This window comes from Pararge aegeria, chromosome Z (assembly GCF_905163445.1).
Source record: "Pararge aegeria chromosome Z, ilParAegt1.1, whole genome shotgun sequence".
Taxonomy (NCBI): domain Eukaryota; kingdom Metazoa; phylum Arthropoda; class Insecta; order Lepidoptera; family Nymphalidae; genus Pararge; species Pararge aegeria.
Window position 1 is genome coordinate 9,014,602 of NC_053208.1, and position 18,198 is coordinate 9,032,799.

Here is an 18,198-nt window from a genome sequence, read left to right on the forward strand (position 1 = left end):
CTGATTGCATAAACAGTGCACATTATGCTGTAGAAGCAATCGCTGTTGATTTGCGGTCATCTTTTGAAGAGTTCCGTGGTCTCCCTCCGACCTTCATCAGATCTATATGAAACTTAAATAAAACCATTTCGTAATAGTATTTTGCAAATTTTTGCAAATAAAAAAAACATCAGCCCCCTCCTTTTAGATGGAAGTCGGGGTTATAAACCAGAATCTTGATAGATACGTAAAAATTGTCATGACGTTGACAATTTTCAACGAAAAAGGTAGACCTCATTCTGCTGATTTTGATGTCCGAAAGCGAGTCATTGCAATTTTCGTAAGAACTGCTGATATAGCGAGTCAACTTCTTACTACGTTACTCATTGAAGTACCGGCGCGCAAGTAAAGCCTATCCGTCTACCCGTACGTCGCGGGCGCGTCATCGATTCGACGGACGAAGAGGACTTACTATATACTCACACATATGTTAGCAATGTGATGCAATGTAATACTAATCTTTTAAATTATTTGTGATATGTCCACCCCCGCGCCTCGTACAACTGTGCAGCAGTGCCGCAAGAGTGGATGTTGTCAAGTTATTTTTTTAATAGTTATAATTGACGGTCCAAGCTTACCTCATGATGGTAAGTGGAAAACCTACAAACAGAGCAAACCTTCGCAGGGCGTGCAAGGAAGACGTCCTGCAACGTGCCATCCTGCTTCCATTAAACTGATTCGTAGGTGTTTTAAGCCTAATGTGCCAGTTCACACTGGCAATAACGCCCTTTATAACGCAGCAGAGCATTGCAATATTGCGGCTTAGCGGCAGAAATAAGCGTGTAAGAAACGTGACATTTCCGTTTTCTACTTTCTCTGCCTACCTTAATATCACAAATTGTTACATAAATACAAGGGACACAAAATTGTCCAACATAATTCCGAAAAGACTCGGTATCCGTATTCATACAAGGTATACTATTTGCCATAGTAGTTTCAACATACATGGATGTATATCTTATATATTAATTTTGGTGTACACTATATAACAAATTGGAATGTACACTATTTGTTGACAAGGCCCCGTGATGCCCGTTAACCATAAGTAATGTATGACCAAGATATTGGCAAGCTCACGGCTTAGAACCAATCGAAGCACTGCACACATCTGAAACAATAAAATAACGTATCATTCATTGGAACATCACTCAATAACGGTAACGAAAAGAAAATTTACCACGAAACATCAAACTATCCGGTTTATTTGTTTATTTATTTATTTATACACTTTATTTGTACACCACAAATAGTACCAAACTAACACAAAAAGTGCAGCCATTAGCTAATCATCCAATCCGATGAGTGCTAGAGTTAAACGTTATTTTGTTGTGCAACGATATCTTCCGCAGTTGCTTTTGGTCTACAATAAATTCTTTAATACGCCTATATTACAGTAAGAAGTATAAAGTATATTAATAAAACTTGAATAATATGTGCTACAACTGGCTTCCTGTCAAAAAATATGCAACTTCTGCCAAATTCGATAATAAATGTAGATGTATCCCGATATACTGAATACATCTGCATAACTTTTTCGAGTGTATTTGCATGAAGTCATGCTGTTGAAGTTATGTTGTCTGATTGCGTAAACAATGCATATTTATTATATATTCTTCCTGCAAAAGCTTCAGTAGTGGATAGGTAATCAAAACACAAAACATACTACATAAGTATAATGCTAAGAGTGGTGTATATTCGCTGTTACGTTTTGGCGTGAATTCAATAGCTAAAAAAAGTTAGATGCCGTTAGTAAAACCGCTTCCTGAACATTTTAGCAAGTACTGATTGGGTTAGTTGGGTAATTACCTAAAGTAACTTCGCATAGCGTGAGCTGAGCACGTTATAGAAAAAAAGCAATGCTTCGCAAGTCATACAATAATCGGTATTTATTTATTTATTCCCGTTGCGTACGCAAAGTAGGTCTTGAAACCCCAAAAAAAATTAACCCATTCGTATTTCTTTAGAATAGTAACACTAGTGTTTGCTGTAATAGTGGTTACAGCACTCCCAAAGGTGAAATTAGGTATATGATACAAAAAACAATATCAAAATCGTCCCAGTAATTTTTCTATAACCCAAAAACCTAGTAATAACCTAGTAATACACAATTACAGCGCCACTAGATATAACATGAAATACAAATCGACTCAGAGAAAAGAGTCAAAGATTGGATAGAAAGATTTTAATTCTTAATTTTGAAAACCAAAACGTAACTTTTCTTTCTAATTCTCTCACAAAATAAAGCAATTATTTGAAAAGTATTACAAATATATATTTTGGTTGGAAATAGTTAGTGAAGAGTAATAAGGTTAACCCACTTCTTTATAGATCAGTTAATGAGTTGACACACACAAAATAAGTAATATAAACTTGCCGTAGCGATTTGCTTGCAATAAAAAAAATGCTTTGCTAGAAGCCTATATACAAAAAAAATATCGCTTAGCCTACGTTATTTTTTTAAAACAGGTTATTCATGAAAATATCCGTTGTTAGACCCTGATCACCAACTAGTCATACAGAGAAATCTAACGTTTTAAAACATTGGGAGACCGCCAGAGAAAGATATCTATCACAGTTTGGCTACATCATTCATTGTGTATAGTAAAATATTAGCTCAGTAGAATGATGGCTATTTATTATTTAACTCTGCATTTGTACCCCACTATGAAGTTAGGAAAAGACTGAAGTAGAATTCAAATGGCGGCCTTATCGCTTAGTAGAAATCTCTGCCAGGTAACCTAAGGATTAGGACAAAATGAGCGAGAGCAGACAGGTGGTGTAAAATGATTATAAAAATGGCACAAATAAGAAAAAACATATTAAATAAAATATAAAATAATTAACTAATATAAAATACTCAATCATACATAAATACTTAAGAACATATTTATATAAAAATGTATGTTGTAATATGTGCTTGAAGAAAGGCATAAAAATTTTGAAAATGAAAAGATATACATAAAAGAAGTTTGAACAAAAGGTAGAAAATAAATAAATAAAAGCAAAAGTTAGATTTAAATGTTCTCTAACGCAATGAGCTGACGATATATAACTCTCTTTTTCTCCGCCATGGGGTTTAGAGCATCATTTAGCTAACGCCTATTTATTGATAGGTATTCTAAACTGTGAGATGCTGAGGGGTTGGGTATACTGCAGACTACTGATGCTGCACTGTCTGCTAAAGAAACACTTGGGAGAGTTTTGTCAGGTAAGAAATGAGATGCCAATATTGAAACGCCTGTCTCTCCTTCAATAACTTTAGCTAAGATTCATGTCAATCGCATCAGCGTTATAAAAGAAAAAATCGCATTTCATGTTAAACATATAAAACCCCTTTTTGCGTTGAACGAATTATTAAGGGCTAATAATGAAATCGTTAAGTAACCTACATACAGATTTAATATGTTCTGCAATGACATTCTCAGCTTATTATTGGGGAATAGGTCGACTCAGGCTTGGGATTTTCTCTTACATGAGAGCACCATTTCGTGTTGGCGTGCTATAACAATTAATTTATCATCACAACTCTAAGCTGGTACTGAATTTTTTGGCAGAAAATCCAATACCACTGTAATTATTAGCTAAACCCACGAGTGAACCCAACATTTCTGATCAAGCTGACCGCTAAAATGAAAAGTTTAATTAGCGATAAAAAAGACCCTTATCAACAAAATAAAAATCCTTATCAAAAAAAACGAAGTCGCGGATGCCAGACTTCTCTCTGTCTCTCTGTAGGCCTTTTCCCGCGCGTAAACCAGACAAGAAACGTCACCGTTGAGAGAACGGGTCTGTTTTGTTGTACTTTGAATGAACTAACAATTTAGTATGAAGGTATATAAAATACAGTTTATGGTGTATGTAGGTAGGCGCATCAGCATATTAAAGCCTAAAGCTAGAGAATTAAGAAAACCCCTGAATGCTAGTCGTAAATTGAAAATAATAATAAATAAATGAACAAGCCTCCATTTATAATTACGACCATATTCATCACTAAATGATTCTCGATCAGTTATGAAACACAAAACAGACAAGTTTGATTTTATAGTAACTTCTCATTGTACTTGAAAAAAAGTATTTTGCAAAGTATATATTATTTTACATTTAAAAGCTCACATGCTGATATAGCTTGCGAAGTGCACTAATCTACAAATTTACCCGTGTAAGTTTGTTGTGGGCTCTTAGACCAGGGCGCGTTTGGAACCCTCGTAGCTTTAGTTTTAAGTTGGCGAACGAACTTATCACCATCCCCATACAATTATGTAAACATATTATATGTATGAACGATAAATAAAGATATTTTGTATTTTAATTACACAAGCAATAAAATATAGATCTATGCATTATGGAACTCACTTACTTATTTTTCAGCGGCAGCCTTCGCAGGCTGTGGTATAATTGTAATTTCGTCATTTATCTTAAGCGGTTTGAGTAACGACTGCCCAGCCTTTACAGGTGCCGTAGGCGTCTTGCCTTTGTCCATCACGCGTTTAGCGACGACGCTGTGCGCAGAGTACACGTGGTTCTCAAATTGCTTGTACATCCCGAATGTAGCAGTGCAAACCGTGCACTTGTAGGAGAGGTGAGCGGGCTTCAGTGTGAGCTTGTGGTCTCTCGTTACGTGATTGAGGAGCTTCCATTGATATACCTGTAATTATTATTATTTTTTTAAAACGACCGAATGAGTACTCGTACTCGCTGTTTTTTAGCCAATAGAGGATAGATAGATATTTCCTTTGGCATATTCCTGATTTTACATTTTCCAATACAATAAATACTATTACATTATTAGAAAAATGCGGCTAATTTCTAGTTTTTGCGAGACACGTTTTTATATCTTATAAAAATATAAATTGGGCCAGCGTTGATTTGCACAAGTCCCTGATATATGACGAATACTAAGCTTGATTTGCAATAGCACAAAGAAAATTGCATTGCAATCGTTATCGAATCAAAATGAACTGTTATATCGGTAAGCTCTGTGTTTATAAAAAGAACACCGACTGTTTTTTTTTAACACCAGTTTAATGCATAAAATATTTAAAGTTTTCATATATTTACATTTATTGAAGTTATACTTCTTTTGGCGCGTTAGGGAAAAGTAAATTTTTACGATGCGACAGATAGCTAGGGTTGTATCAGTATGTAGAAAGCATATTTAAGAGGATCAGTTAGACAAACTTATGGATACACCCTTTAAATTATCAATTTACACTTAAGTTTCATACACTTTCAGAAATCTTTAAAATAAAAATCATCATTCATGTTTAAACATCTAATCATGATGCGCATCCAAAGGGTCCAAAACACGGGTAACTACGGGTAATCACTGATGCTCCCTGGTTCGCACGCAACGACGAGAGTCATCAGTATCTCGAAATGCCAACGGTATTTGAGGAAATCGGCAGGTTCTGTAAAAAACACAAAGAACGCCCAGCTAAACACCCCAACCGTCTTGCTAGCTCACTATTAGTAGCTTCCACGTATGAAACGCCTACAACGAGCTGATGTGTACGACAATTGACGGACGGTTGAGCGATGGCTCCCTCGTCCGTAAATGCCAATAACTAACCCAGCACATCTGATTATAGTCTCGCGACTGATTGCAGATTTATTAAAAAAAAAAATGTTTTAACATAAGGCTTACCCTGCCACATACAGGACACCGGCCGGCGTCTTTACCCTTGTTTGCCGCTTCTTGCATGGAGCTCGTGACCAAACCGTGGGTTCCCAATAGATGCCTTTCTAAGCCCTGGTCTGTAAAGAACCTGGAAAATAAAGGAACTAACTGAGGTCCCTTGGTTCTTCGGCTAAGTTTTCCTAATACAATAGGTACGTATGCAACACCATTAACGGCCGGATACATTAATAATATTAAAACTTAAAAATTGTTATGGACACCTCAAATATATATTAAGTTATTAAATTTGTTGTATGAACAAAATAATAAACATGCTTCAACTATTATAAGTAAAGTTTGTTATATATATTCTTTGACGTTTTTCGGCGTAAGTCAAATAAATTACATATTAAGTTAAGAAAGGTACAGTCGCAGTTTAAAGTAAAATAATAAAATAATACCTAAACTGGCACTTTTGGCAATTCAGCGGAGGCCTGTTGTATATCATTTTAGGGTGAATTTTGACTTTGTGTATCCATTGCATGTGGTTTCTAAGCTGTTCCAAGTCCTTTATGTATCCATCACATATCTCGCAAATAACGCAAGAGCTCTTGTTCTGCTGGTTTTGAGTCGGAGGAGGGGGCTGTTGAAGTGGGGGAGGCTGTCTTGGCAATGGTGTGATGGAAATCGACGGCTGGTACATTGACTTAGGCGCTGCCATATTTTTCTCGTTATTCTGTTTGTAATAATTATAAATTATTATAAGTATGATAACCAGTGATTGGAATAGAAAGTGCAATTTGATCATGTCAATATGTATGAGGGTTGCGTGACTGCGAAATATTATATATGCAATCTCTTTCTCTTAAACGTAACAGTAATGTCACATTTAATTTGTTTAAACCTATACGGCGCATTATTTTCTTTACTTATTTCTAAATTTTTCGTCAGTGCAACAATTGATGTCTCCGTAGATTTTGTACTATGCCCTCCTTTCTTTTCCCTATAAAGTTTTCTATTGTGTTGTTTCAATAGATAACCAGTGATTGGAATAGAAAATGCAATTTGATGATGTCTAATATTATATATGCAATCTCTTTGTCTTGAACGTAACAGTTATGTCTTTCCACAGATAGCTTTAAATTTCTTATGTTTCAAATTAAGCATACGTAAAAGTAACGTAAATCTAACGTAAATCAGTTTTCAATCCGCGCATGGCATATCCACATTAAGATAACATTGTAAAATTCCATAAAATTGCACTATTTACTCTAATCACTTATGAAAACACAGAATATTATCTATCTCAATGCAAAAACTATTTATCAATTTATGCTATTCGAAAATTACTGGACTAATTTTAAATTAAACCAATTTCATTTCATTATGATGATTTTGAATATGTGCGTGATATCAACCGAAACAAATTTCCTGCGGAACATTTTCCTGTTACTAGTGACACTCTCACCATTGAATGACTAAGTTTTTACTTTTAACATTAATCGTTACTAATATACTAATACCAAATGATTGCTATGTATTTAGCTGGCTTAAGGTTGAAATTTTATTATGTGAATATTCATTGACAAGGCCACCTTTGCACCCTAACATTTCTTGGTTTTCTTGTATTGATTCTTTACGTTTGTTGTAACCAATTTATTCTATCTATTCATCTAACATATTTGTATTAACATTGAAATTTAATTATGTGTATATTAATTGATAAGGCAGCCCTACAAGGAAACAAAGAAATGTTAGGGTGCACTAACATTTCTTTGTTTTCTTGTATTGTTTGTTTGACGCCGATTGGCGCAGTGGGCAGCGACCCTGCTTTCTGAGTCCAAGGCCGTGGGTTCGATTCCCACAACTGGACAATATTTGTGTGATGAACATGAATGTTTTTCAGTGTCTGGGTGTTTATCTATATATTATAAGTATTTATGTATATTATTCATAAAAATTATTCCTCAGTTATCTTAGTACCCATAACACAAGCTACGCTTACTTTGGGACTAGATGGCGGGATGTGTGTATTGTCCTAGTATATTTGTTTATTTATTATTATTTATTATTCTTTACGATTTGTTGCAACAAATTCACATTTTGTACATATTCTACCTATTTATCTAACATTATGGTAAAATTATCACACTCACCCCAGAGAAGTTGGAAGAAGTTTGTTGTGCAGGATGATTCCTTCCCATCATGCCACTACGAATAATTGGTATGCCTTGTACTGGCGTCAATCGAGTTGGAACGCCCATTGGGGAGCGCCCCCTCGGTCGATAAGTAGAACAAGATCCCAAGTTGTTCATAACTGGCCTTCCGAAATTGTTGCTAATATTTGGACCCTTATTGAACATACTTTGATATGAACCTAACATTTGATTGCGAGCTCTTGCCATCTGGAAAAAAGTACCCATTAAAATGATTATTAGTTAATAAACTTTTTTTTAATGGGTCACAAGTGCATTAAAAAAATGGGATAGTAACACTTCACCTTTGGTATTTTTGCAGGCGGTTCCCATTCTATTGGTGGCGATAAATTGAACTCAGGCTTAAACTTCTTAGCACACGCGATAAGATGACGTGCAAGCTTTCCTTTTCCATTGTCTTCGAACGGACAGTTAGCACATTGGTGGTACGCCGGCGCCCTTTCCAATCTTCCACGAGTATTATGCTCAGCTTCCATGTGATACAAAATATCGTGAGGACTTTTACTGTCATACTCGCAAAAGTTACATTTATATACATTATTCTTCATGTGCGGAGTCTCCAGGTGATGGGACATCGCCAATAACGACTCGGATTTAAAACTGCAAAATTCACATTTAATTTGTTTAAACCTATACGGCGCATTATTTTCTTTACTTATTTCTAAATTTTTCGTCAGTGCAACAATTGATGTCTCCGTAGATTTTGTACTATGCCCTCCTTTCTTTTCCCTATAAAGTTTTCTGTTTTGTTGTTTCAATAGATCATTTTGTACATATTCTTGAACAAAATTTAGACCAATATCCATGAAGAACTTTCCCAGTGACATATCAAAGTAATTATCAGACTTTCCAGTGACTATCTTTTCTATTGTCAAATCAGTAACATCCTTTATCTCCTCAATAGAGTCTGCTTTTTCTTTTATAACGATAGCATCCTCTTCGTCACTACATATGTCATCATCTGAAGAAGATGAAGATTCACCATCCCAAGACGCATCATCGTCATCATCCCGTTTACGTCGACGGCGTTCTGAAAAAATAAATTACAATAATAAAGAAAAAAAAAAAGTAACAACTGTTGTCATCATAGCATAACAATGATTTCGAAAAAATAAACTAGTCAATGAATGAATAGTTAAACATGAACTCAAGCTGAATCCATAAATAAAGCAATAAAATAGAAATTATGCATGAGGGATACTTAATTAATTAGGTTACTTCTTAGTAATTAGGTCTTGGTTGTATAATATTATAAAATACTCAAATAGCTTTAATATTGCTCACCTTTTCTTACTTCCTTTTTCTTTTTCGAATCTTCTTCAGCATTTTGTTCGGTTTTAGAGATTTTGGCAATTTCTTTTTCAGCTTTTTCAGTGTCTGTTTTGTCATTCTCAGCCTCTCCACTTGTCTTATTTGATTCTTTAATTTCATCATCTGGGGTTTCCTTAACAGCTTTTTCTTTATCTTCAATGTCTTTTGCTTTCTTTAACTCATCTTCTTTTGCTTTCTGTAACTCCTCCTCTTTTGCTTTCTGCGCGTCTAATTCTTTCCCAAGCTCATCAACAAATTCTCTAAATGGTTTCACTGATGGCTTTTCATAAACATAAGGTACAATAAAAGATGGTGCTTCAACAACGAACATGTCATCTGTTAGGGATGGCAGTATGTTAGGTTGAGCGTTACTACTAGAACTGTGTGTTGTTGGTGCAGGAATTTTATTGCTTACCGGTGTTACAGTAGTGCCACGGGCAAGAATACTCTGGTAAAGATTTTGTGCACTCAAAGAGGAATTATTTAAAGCCATTGGGTTTTTCCGCATCATCGGTGCCCTATGGGAAAATTCACGATTTGTATCTAGGATTACTACTGTGTTTTCTTTTTTGTGAGTGCCTGATCTCATTTGTTTTGATGCCATCTCAACTAAAGTTTTAGTATTATTAATGACGATCGGTTTTGATCTGCGTTTTACATCATGCATGGCGACTTCTTCAACATCTGACTCATTGTCTCCATTTTCTATATCAACATCATACCTTTTTCGTTTAATAGCCCTACTACTTCTTCGTAATGGAGGTTTATCTTCCTTAACAGGTTTAGGTTCACTATCAACTTCTATCACAGAGTTTTCATTATCACTAAGGATTACCTGGACATCTGGACTGGAACGTTCATTAGAATTTGGATTATGACCACCTGGCCATTCTTTTAATGGTGCTACATTTTTACTAGTACTTTCTTGTGAGGAGTCATCAGCATCATTTTCTGAGTCTGACTTGATATTTACTGTTTCCACTGTTTCTTCAACTTTTTGCTGGACCGATTCTTCAGGACCTTCCTCATTTTGCGAAGATTCTGATTCATCAGATGTCTAATAAAGGATACAATAAAAATATTAATCCAAGATCAGCTTATCATTGTATTAAATTTTATTTTATTAATAAAATTTACTGTCCTTCAAAGTGTTATTTACATTTTGACAAATTTGGTCTAAGGAATCCATGAATTGAGTTAATTCATGTTGAATTATTGGTAAAAACTGTTTGAAAGGAGGTAATCTTTCAAATTATTTCCAAACCAATTCCCTGTCCTTCATCAGCAGATGCCAATACATCTGACCAATATCTAAATTATTGCAGTGTAGGTGTGTCATTTAAATATACCTGAAGCTTATGCCATATGATTATTAAAACAACACCATAACTTTAAAGGGAGTTTTAAACCGGGTTCGATTAATTTTGTACTAGGCACCTGGTTTACCTACAGTCAAAACTAATCAATATAAATAAGTAATATATTGTATAAATAAACAAAATACAAGGCCACCATGTTGAAAAAAACAAAATCAATTAATTGGAAGACAGGCCCTTCTTCCAACACCTACCTCACCCCCTGAGGCTGGCTGCTTAAACGTCAACCTGCTTTTGAAAGTCCTGTTAATTTCTACTGCCTCAACTTTTCTACTCAAATTCAAGAGCTTTAAACCAAATCAATGGCTGAACACTGTACAAAGGACTATAAAGAAAAGCTTTGAAATCTGAGCTTCATGAGGCAAAAGTTGATAACAATAAATTATTAGTGAATTCACTCACTACTAATTTATAACTCTACTCACTAATTATAAATATTCATTCTCCATATATAGTCAATTTATAAACCACTAGCTGTTGCCCGCGACTTCGTCTGCGTTTGATATTGTTTTTAAAGTATTCAGTATCGCTAAGCCTTAAATGAGTATAGTAGTATATATATAACATGAGACTGTCAATTAATTATAGACAAATAATTTGCAATAAAATAAAATTGCGACTATAATTAAAGATCTAAGCTATCCTATCTCTTTAGTTGGACCAGACTGCTCACAGTGTGTCAATTTAATTTAAAATCGGTTAAGTTGTTTAGGAGTCCATCGCGGACAAACATCGTGACAGGAGATTTATATATATTAAGATTATGGGTGTTCCATACAAGTGTTTAGTGAGCCAAAACTGGATCTTTGCTACATCCAATTTAATCTACGATTGATTGTTTTGTTAATTTTTTGTGATGATTTTAAGGCAATGAGCTACAAACAAATTTAACAACAGATATACAAACATTTAAGCTCTTGTGAAATTATTACTAGCAGTCAATTGTAATGTTATGGGTGCTGGTAATTTTTTAAACCAAACTCATACTGTAGAAAGAGTTAGGTTTGGACATTCGGTTAGGACAGTGGCCCTTTTTAAAACTAAAACAAATATTAAAGAAAACTTCATTATTTTTTTTTTGTTTCTTTGCTTACTGACTTATATTATAGTTTATTTATTTCACATGTGAATGATTGCAACTGAAGCTCAATGTGCTCTATGAGAGTCAAGGTTAGACAAGGCCACATTCAGGTGTTGAGAATTTAATGGAGTAACTTAATGGCCTGGGAATTTAATCTGTGTTACTAGCATATCTTGAGTATGGGCACACCTAGCTTGCCATCACTTGCTTATAACACCATAAGTACAAATTGGCAGTATTCAGGAGACTCAAGACTGCTCTCATTAATATAAAAAAAAAAATAATAAAGCCAGTACCTAATATTTTTCAAAAATACTATTTCTATCAATAGTTAAAGGGTGCATGCATTTTTTCAGTTCAGGAAAGTGAGATAAATCAAACTTACTTCATCATCGGAATCAATTCCTTTATCATCACAGGTATCATCATTACAATTCTTTAATGGATCCAATTCACTTAGACATTCTTGAGTAGAATCTGTTTTTACTTGACTATCTACTGAGCCTAAACATGATTCATTACTTATTGTACTACAGTGAGTTTCTTCAGTATTATCAATATCTTCCTCCTTTACCAATGAGGTTTGGTTAGTATATTCATCTGGTTTGTGGTCCACAATACCATTAATGCTTGCAACTTCAACTGTGTTATCAGACTTTTCTATGGGTTCACTGCCACTCTCTCTATGATTGTCACTTTCTGAGTTGCTGTGAGCCAGTTTGTTTAATGATGGGTCATCTTTATTATTGGTCTTATCCGTTTGAGAGTTGTCAGGAGAGTCAGTATGTGAGTTCTCAGGAGAGTCGGTATGAGACAACTCCGTTGACTCCTCCATTATGCCATTTACTCCCCCATTCATATTGATATCAAGCTACATTCCATGTGACCAGCACCTGTCAAAACATAATCAATAAGGTTTCATAGTTATGTACATGAAGTAATACCAAATGACTGAGCGTCACATTTTTTTATAGTGAAGACCGCCCCCTCCCGACCTCCTCACCCTTCCCCTGGCGCCTTGCTAGAAATCAAAATGGCGGTTTCAATGGTACAATTTTGTAGAAAAACGTATACGTGTTGTAGACCGCAAAGGTCCCAGCATTAGAAAGGATGCCGACATTAAAGAACACGACAACTAAAACACGTCGTTTAATGATTATGAATGGTAATCGACGAAAACTGCTCAAGGATGCGAAATTACTTTCGCTCCAAATTCAGAGAAATCTGGTTAACCTATTTAAATTTCAAACAATAAACTTAATTCTTTAAGCGCCATAAAATATTTAATTGATTATAACTCAATGCACTCAGTTATAAATACGGATTAACAAATAAATTATTTGCACTTAAAAATGTAAACAATCGAAATGCCGGTTAGTTTATTGTGATTGTATTTGATTTTAGGGTAATAAAATCAATTTTTGACGATATAATCATGTGAAAAACAATAAGAATCATGACCTGATCCAGTTAGCAGTGCTCCGTGGCTGACACTTTTCTGGTACTCGTTCGACGTTCACTAGTTAGTAACTTGGTTATTTCTATGGTATAACCCAGGGCAAACTAACTTAATCAAAATTATGAATGCACTATGTAACAACGGTAATATATTAAGCACAGCACTTATGAACAATTTATTTGAACGTCTCAGAACACAAAATGTAAGTACTTATCACAATCTTAAAAATATTTAAAAAACTACTACGGACTGCACAATCGACATGATTCCTGACTACAGCATAAACGCAATATGGCGGCGATGTCCGATGAGTCAAATAATAAGTCACGTGACTTCCACTATGAAGAAAATATTATTTTTATATTTATTAATTGTATTTAAGTATTTCAATTCAGTAATACATCCCTGTGGATCACCTCACAACTAGAAAAATAATCATCTAAGGTTTCTTTGCTTGAAAAATAGTTCTAGGTACATTGATGTTTATAGAATCGCGCCAAATCGTTCTTACCTACCTAGAGAATATCCAAGTGTATATTTCTAACAAAAACTGTTATAAAGGTTAAATTAATCTTATGTTAATGTGGAACTACATTAATGTGTGTAATTTATTAAATTTTTAAGTATACCAGTTATTTTTATAGCCCTTCGTGGGTTTAAATGATTTGAGCATTCCATAGTAATTATTAGTACCTAGTAGTGGATAGCATTCTAGGTATAACGGAGGGCTGGTTTACGTGTCCATTACGTAATATCCCTTGGGCATTGTTCCATATTCTTCCGACTGCATCTGGTAGGACCATGAAATTCTGTGGCCCTTATAATTTTCAAATTTAATGTCCTTCACACAATTTCAGCATGTAGATGAACTTTTTTTATCGATCAATGGGTAGGTAGGTACAGTAAGATCTCTAAAGAGGGCGGATCCACGACCCGCGTAGGCCATAAACCCCCTGCAGCTAATAAATAACCCTGGTACCCTAACCAAAGAACATATAAAACCCGTAGAAAGACATAAACCGTTATAGTAATATATATTATGTAGACTGTGTCGTAAATAATGCATAATCTTAGACCTCCAGGTATGGAACTACAAGCCTAAAGATACCCTAAGATAGATATAGGTTAGTCACACACGGTTTAAATTCGAAAAGTATATATATATATAATCTTCATATCCGTCTAAGAAGTCGGACGCAATTTTCGAGCAATTTATAAGTATATATACAGAGTGTACCTTTTAGTAAGTATGTATATTATATTGGTTTTGCAATTATTGCCGCTTGGTACTAGTCGCTAGACCTACTTCAGTTCATCAGACAGTTCATCAGTTAATTTTTCAGAGAAATTGCGTTTGTCTGTCTGTCTTTCTGTCCGTCCATCCGTCTGTCTTTCGAGAGAACGCTGCTGAGCGTTCTTCGTTATATTTCTAAGTCACTTCGGACGGTGACGGCAGATCAGAATAAAGTTGTCTCCACCCCGGGCGAACAGAACGGGTCTGTATGTTTTATTTTTTGTGTATTTTATTTTCTCTAAGTATCCTCAAAGATATATATTTTTATTTTATTTTATTAAAAGAACATTTATTATCTTAAGTGTGTATAGGCTTAATAAGTATTATAGATGACCGATGAAATTAAATGAAGACCCTGACAAGTGACTAGAGACTGATGCTCTTTATAATGTTCAATAACCTCGGCAGAGTTTCTAAAAAGGTGGGCCAACCACTAATACTGGTATTCCGCATTTTTTTTGTGAACCATGCATTTGAATTTGGAACAATCCGTATTGTCATGATGAATTACCGCTCTGAAACTATGATCCTGAAAGGAAGGTCTAGAGTTACTCAGCGAGTGATGTAGAGAGCTTATGCTTGGAGAACCTATGGCGACCACGCACCGGTAACCGTAGTGCTAAAATATGATACCTAGTATGATAAAGGCTAAATTCATTCATTTGTAATATAATATAATTAGTAATTAAGTAATAAATACTGAGGCAGTGATAGCCCAGTGGTTTAGAGAAGCGGTGATAGCCCAGTAGTTTGGACTTCGGCTTTACTTTCGGGAGGCCGAGCTGGAATTGTAGCCCGATTCTAGTTAAGTGTGTGCGTTTTTAAGTCATTATAATATCACTTGCTTCAACGTTGCAGGAAAACATCGTCAGGAAACCTGCATACCTGAGAGTTCTCCTTAATGTTCTAATAGCGGCATTGTGGGAGGAGAGCCGTGCCCTGTACTCTATATTATATAGATTGACATTATGATAGTGATGATGATAACGAAATATTAAATTCTATATTCTATACTATATAGTTTTAGAGCTTATAGATTATACGAGATTTCAAAAATAAAGTAATTTGGTCACCACTACATTAAAAAATTTAGTAAGAACATGATGGGGTTGTGCCTATATTGTAAGAGATATGAACTTCTAAAACTTTGGTTGCGTCGCGTCGTCAAATAGACACTACGAAAATAAGAAGTTTGAGCACCACCATTACGGGGTTGCGCCATAGAGTATCGAACCTTTAAGCTTCTAATATTTGGTCACGTGGACACATAGATTTCACGAAAATAAGAAATGTCTGCACCCAACAAACTTAAATCCCAACAGGTTTTTTTTATTTTACTTCTGGTCGCATATTTGACACCACGAAAATAAAAGTTAGTTAGTTAGTACAAACCCAATAGGGATGTGAACTACTAAAAATTTGATTATGCAGTCAAATAGAAAAAGTTTGAGTTACTCGTACAACATGGTTAGATAACTGCCATGCGATAGTATAATATCAGCTTCATTAAATTTTTTTCACGTCAAACAGAAACTATGGAAATAAGAAGCTGCTGAACGCACGCCTTATGGGGTGCATCTGTCAATTACCACCAGGTGAGATTAAATATCTTCTTCTTCTTCTTTCTCCTCGGCTGGTCGGCCGGAACCTTCCGTTGTACGTAGTGACATTGGTACCGCTCTCCGCTGGGACACTGCAGCCGAGCTCCCTCCAGAAGCTTAGCAGGCCATCCAGGTGCTTAAGGGAGTGATGCTGGGGAGCCAAGATATGCTGCGCGTTGCTCTGCAACTCCTCTACGTCGGAGCGTTACGTGTGTCTTTGTTTCATATACCTTCATGCATGCTCTGCACAGGGACTGTAGGTTATACCTAAAATGAAAAGGTGTTTGTTTAATGGGTAATGACCTGTTATCATGCTTACTACCGTCCTTCGGTTGATCCGACTTAGTTTTAGTTTATTGGTTGTCAGTCGTGTGTTGAGGTCTTATATTAAATATCTATTACATAATTAAGTATGCTCCTAAATTTAATACTGGTACTACGCTCCTTCGGTAAACTTGCCTTTTCCATCCAAATTATTATAATAACTAAGAATTTAAGTTTTTTTTCTATAATTGTATAATTCTCTCTTCATATCATATGAACATCGCTACATGCAGACTATTTATATATGTATAGCATACAAGCATATATCATAATAGGTTTACTAATAATACCTTGGCACTTGATTCTGTTTCTCATTTACGTCAATATGGCGCTGTTTTATTTTTAAGTTGCGAGACACTTTACAATTATTGCAGAGAGTAAATTATTTTTATTTAAGTACGATGATTTTTAGGTTATTTAGATATACCTAGTTTGTAGGTTTATAATATAACTGCCTTAGCAGGTAAGCTGCATAATTGATTACCACCTGGGCCGCTTCTGTGTACGAACAGTGAGGCGCACACAAGCGCCAAGAAAAAAGCTGTGGCTCAAATTATCTACATTACCCTTACTTTGTAGTGGTGTATTGATTAATAAGTAAGTACCTACAGGAGTTGCAACATATGGCTTGTAAATAATAAATTGCGCTTATTGTACAATGGCGAACTCCCAAACAAATTTTTGTAGATTTTTTTTCTAGCGTCTACTAATGATAAGAATGTAAATGTGTGGAGTATGAATTCCAGAACATTTTCATATTAAGGTTTATTTTTAAATAAAGACTTTTGTCTGGAATGGAAAAATTAACAGATACAAAATTAGTTGCAACATGAAGATTAGTGAGACTGAAGAGGGTCGGCACTTAGGTACCACCGGGTGAGATTGTAGTCAAGGGCTAACCTGTAGATAAAAAATAACTTTGCGGACTAGCTGTGTGCAGCGGATTCTGTTAATAAACAGTCGTACCGGGATCTTAAAATGTCTAACATAGACTATCTCATTATATCTTACAAAATAAAGTCCCTCGACGTTCCGTCTGTTTTATCGCGAAAAACTCAAAAACTTAGATTTTCATACACTTTTCACGAATGCTGGACGGACGATCGGAGTGCTTCATGTTATGATGTCTGTAGGTTCATGAGGACGGTTTCATTATGGTTTTCTGAAAATTGGATGAAATATGATCACAATTGCTAAATATGTGGGAATAGCAGATTGTTCAACTATGCAACAGAGGCACTGTCTTACGTTACGGAATAAATACGAACGAGGGTAAAGTAGCTCCAGAATCGAGAGTAGCGAGGTTGTTGCATCTAGAACTCTGCGTGTAGCAAGTGGCTTAGAGGCGCCCAAAAGGAAGGCAAGGAATCTTGTTGAAAACTCTACTTTCCAGACCTCGAAAGGTTATAACATCTAAGCTCTTTAAGTTAATTCAAAATTGTATTTGCGAGGATCAAACTCGGGACTCTCACTTAAAATTCGAGCTGTGGTTTTAAGTGAGAAGTCCCGGGATTTATCCTCGCAAGAACAATTTCAATTTAAGCGATTATACGTGGTCTGGTGGGAGGGTTCGGCCTTGGCTTGTTACTCCCTACTGACAAAGACATGCCGCCAACCGATTTAACACTAGCGCTTAGATCACTTGGCAGCAGGTGAGATTGCAGTCGATGGCTAACATGTAGTGGAATAAAAAATAAATAAAATCTAATAATAACAATTTTGTCACAATTACTTGTAATTTGGATAGAAAATTTAAGGATTTTTAAGTTAGGTTTACAGTATCAGATACTGTAAACCTAACTTAACTGACTGCAAGTTTTACGTATATAGACCCCCTTTTTTTCTTTATTCTTTCTCATATCGCTATGGCAAAGACAAAG

General features: G+C 35.3%; 1 protein-coding gene across 1 annotated transcript; it reads right to left on the reverse strand.

Moving 5' to 3' along the window:
• Positions 1 to 665: 665 nt before the first annotated feature.
• LOC120636448 (histone acetyltransferase KAT6A-like) lies at positions 666 to 13,356 on the reverse strand. Its single transcript, XM_039907927.1, has 9 exons — positions 13,102 to 13,356; positions 12,026 to 12,533; positions 9,157 to 10,240; positions 8,157 to 8,902; positions 7,813 to 8,061; positions 6,118 to 6,392; positions 5,684 to 5,804; positions 4,397 to 4,684; positions 666 to 1,147 (listed from the first exon to the last, which is right to left on the reverse strand). Exons 2-8 carry the CDS (start codon positions 12,497 to 12,499, stop codon positions 4,397 to 4,399), a joined length of 3,237 nt encoding a protein of 1,078 aa, XP_039763861.1. The 5' UTR covers positions 12,500 to 12,533; positions 13,102 to 13,356; the 3' UTR covers positions 666 to 1,147.
• Between the last annotated feature and the right edge of the window lie 4,842 nt (positions 13,357 to 18,198).

Excerpts from the sequence above, each read along its gene's own strand:
- LOC120636448 (XM_039907927.1), bottom strand. The coding sequence starts at position 12,499 with ATGAATGGGGGAGTAAATGGCATAATGGAGGAGTCAACGGAGTTGTCT. Across the intron at positions 8,062-8,156 it reads CGCCTGCAAAAATACCAAAG|ATGGCAAGAGCTCGCAATCA; the intron begins GTGAAGTGTTAC and ends ACTTTTTTCCAG. Across the intron at positions 6,393-7,812 it reads CTTCTTCCAACTTCTCTGGG|AATAACGAGAAAAATATGGC; the intron begins GTGAGTGTGATA and ends TATTACAAACAG.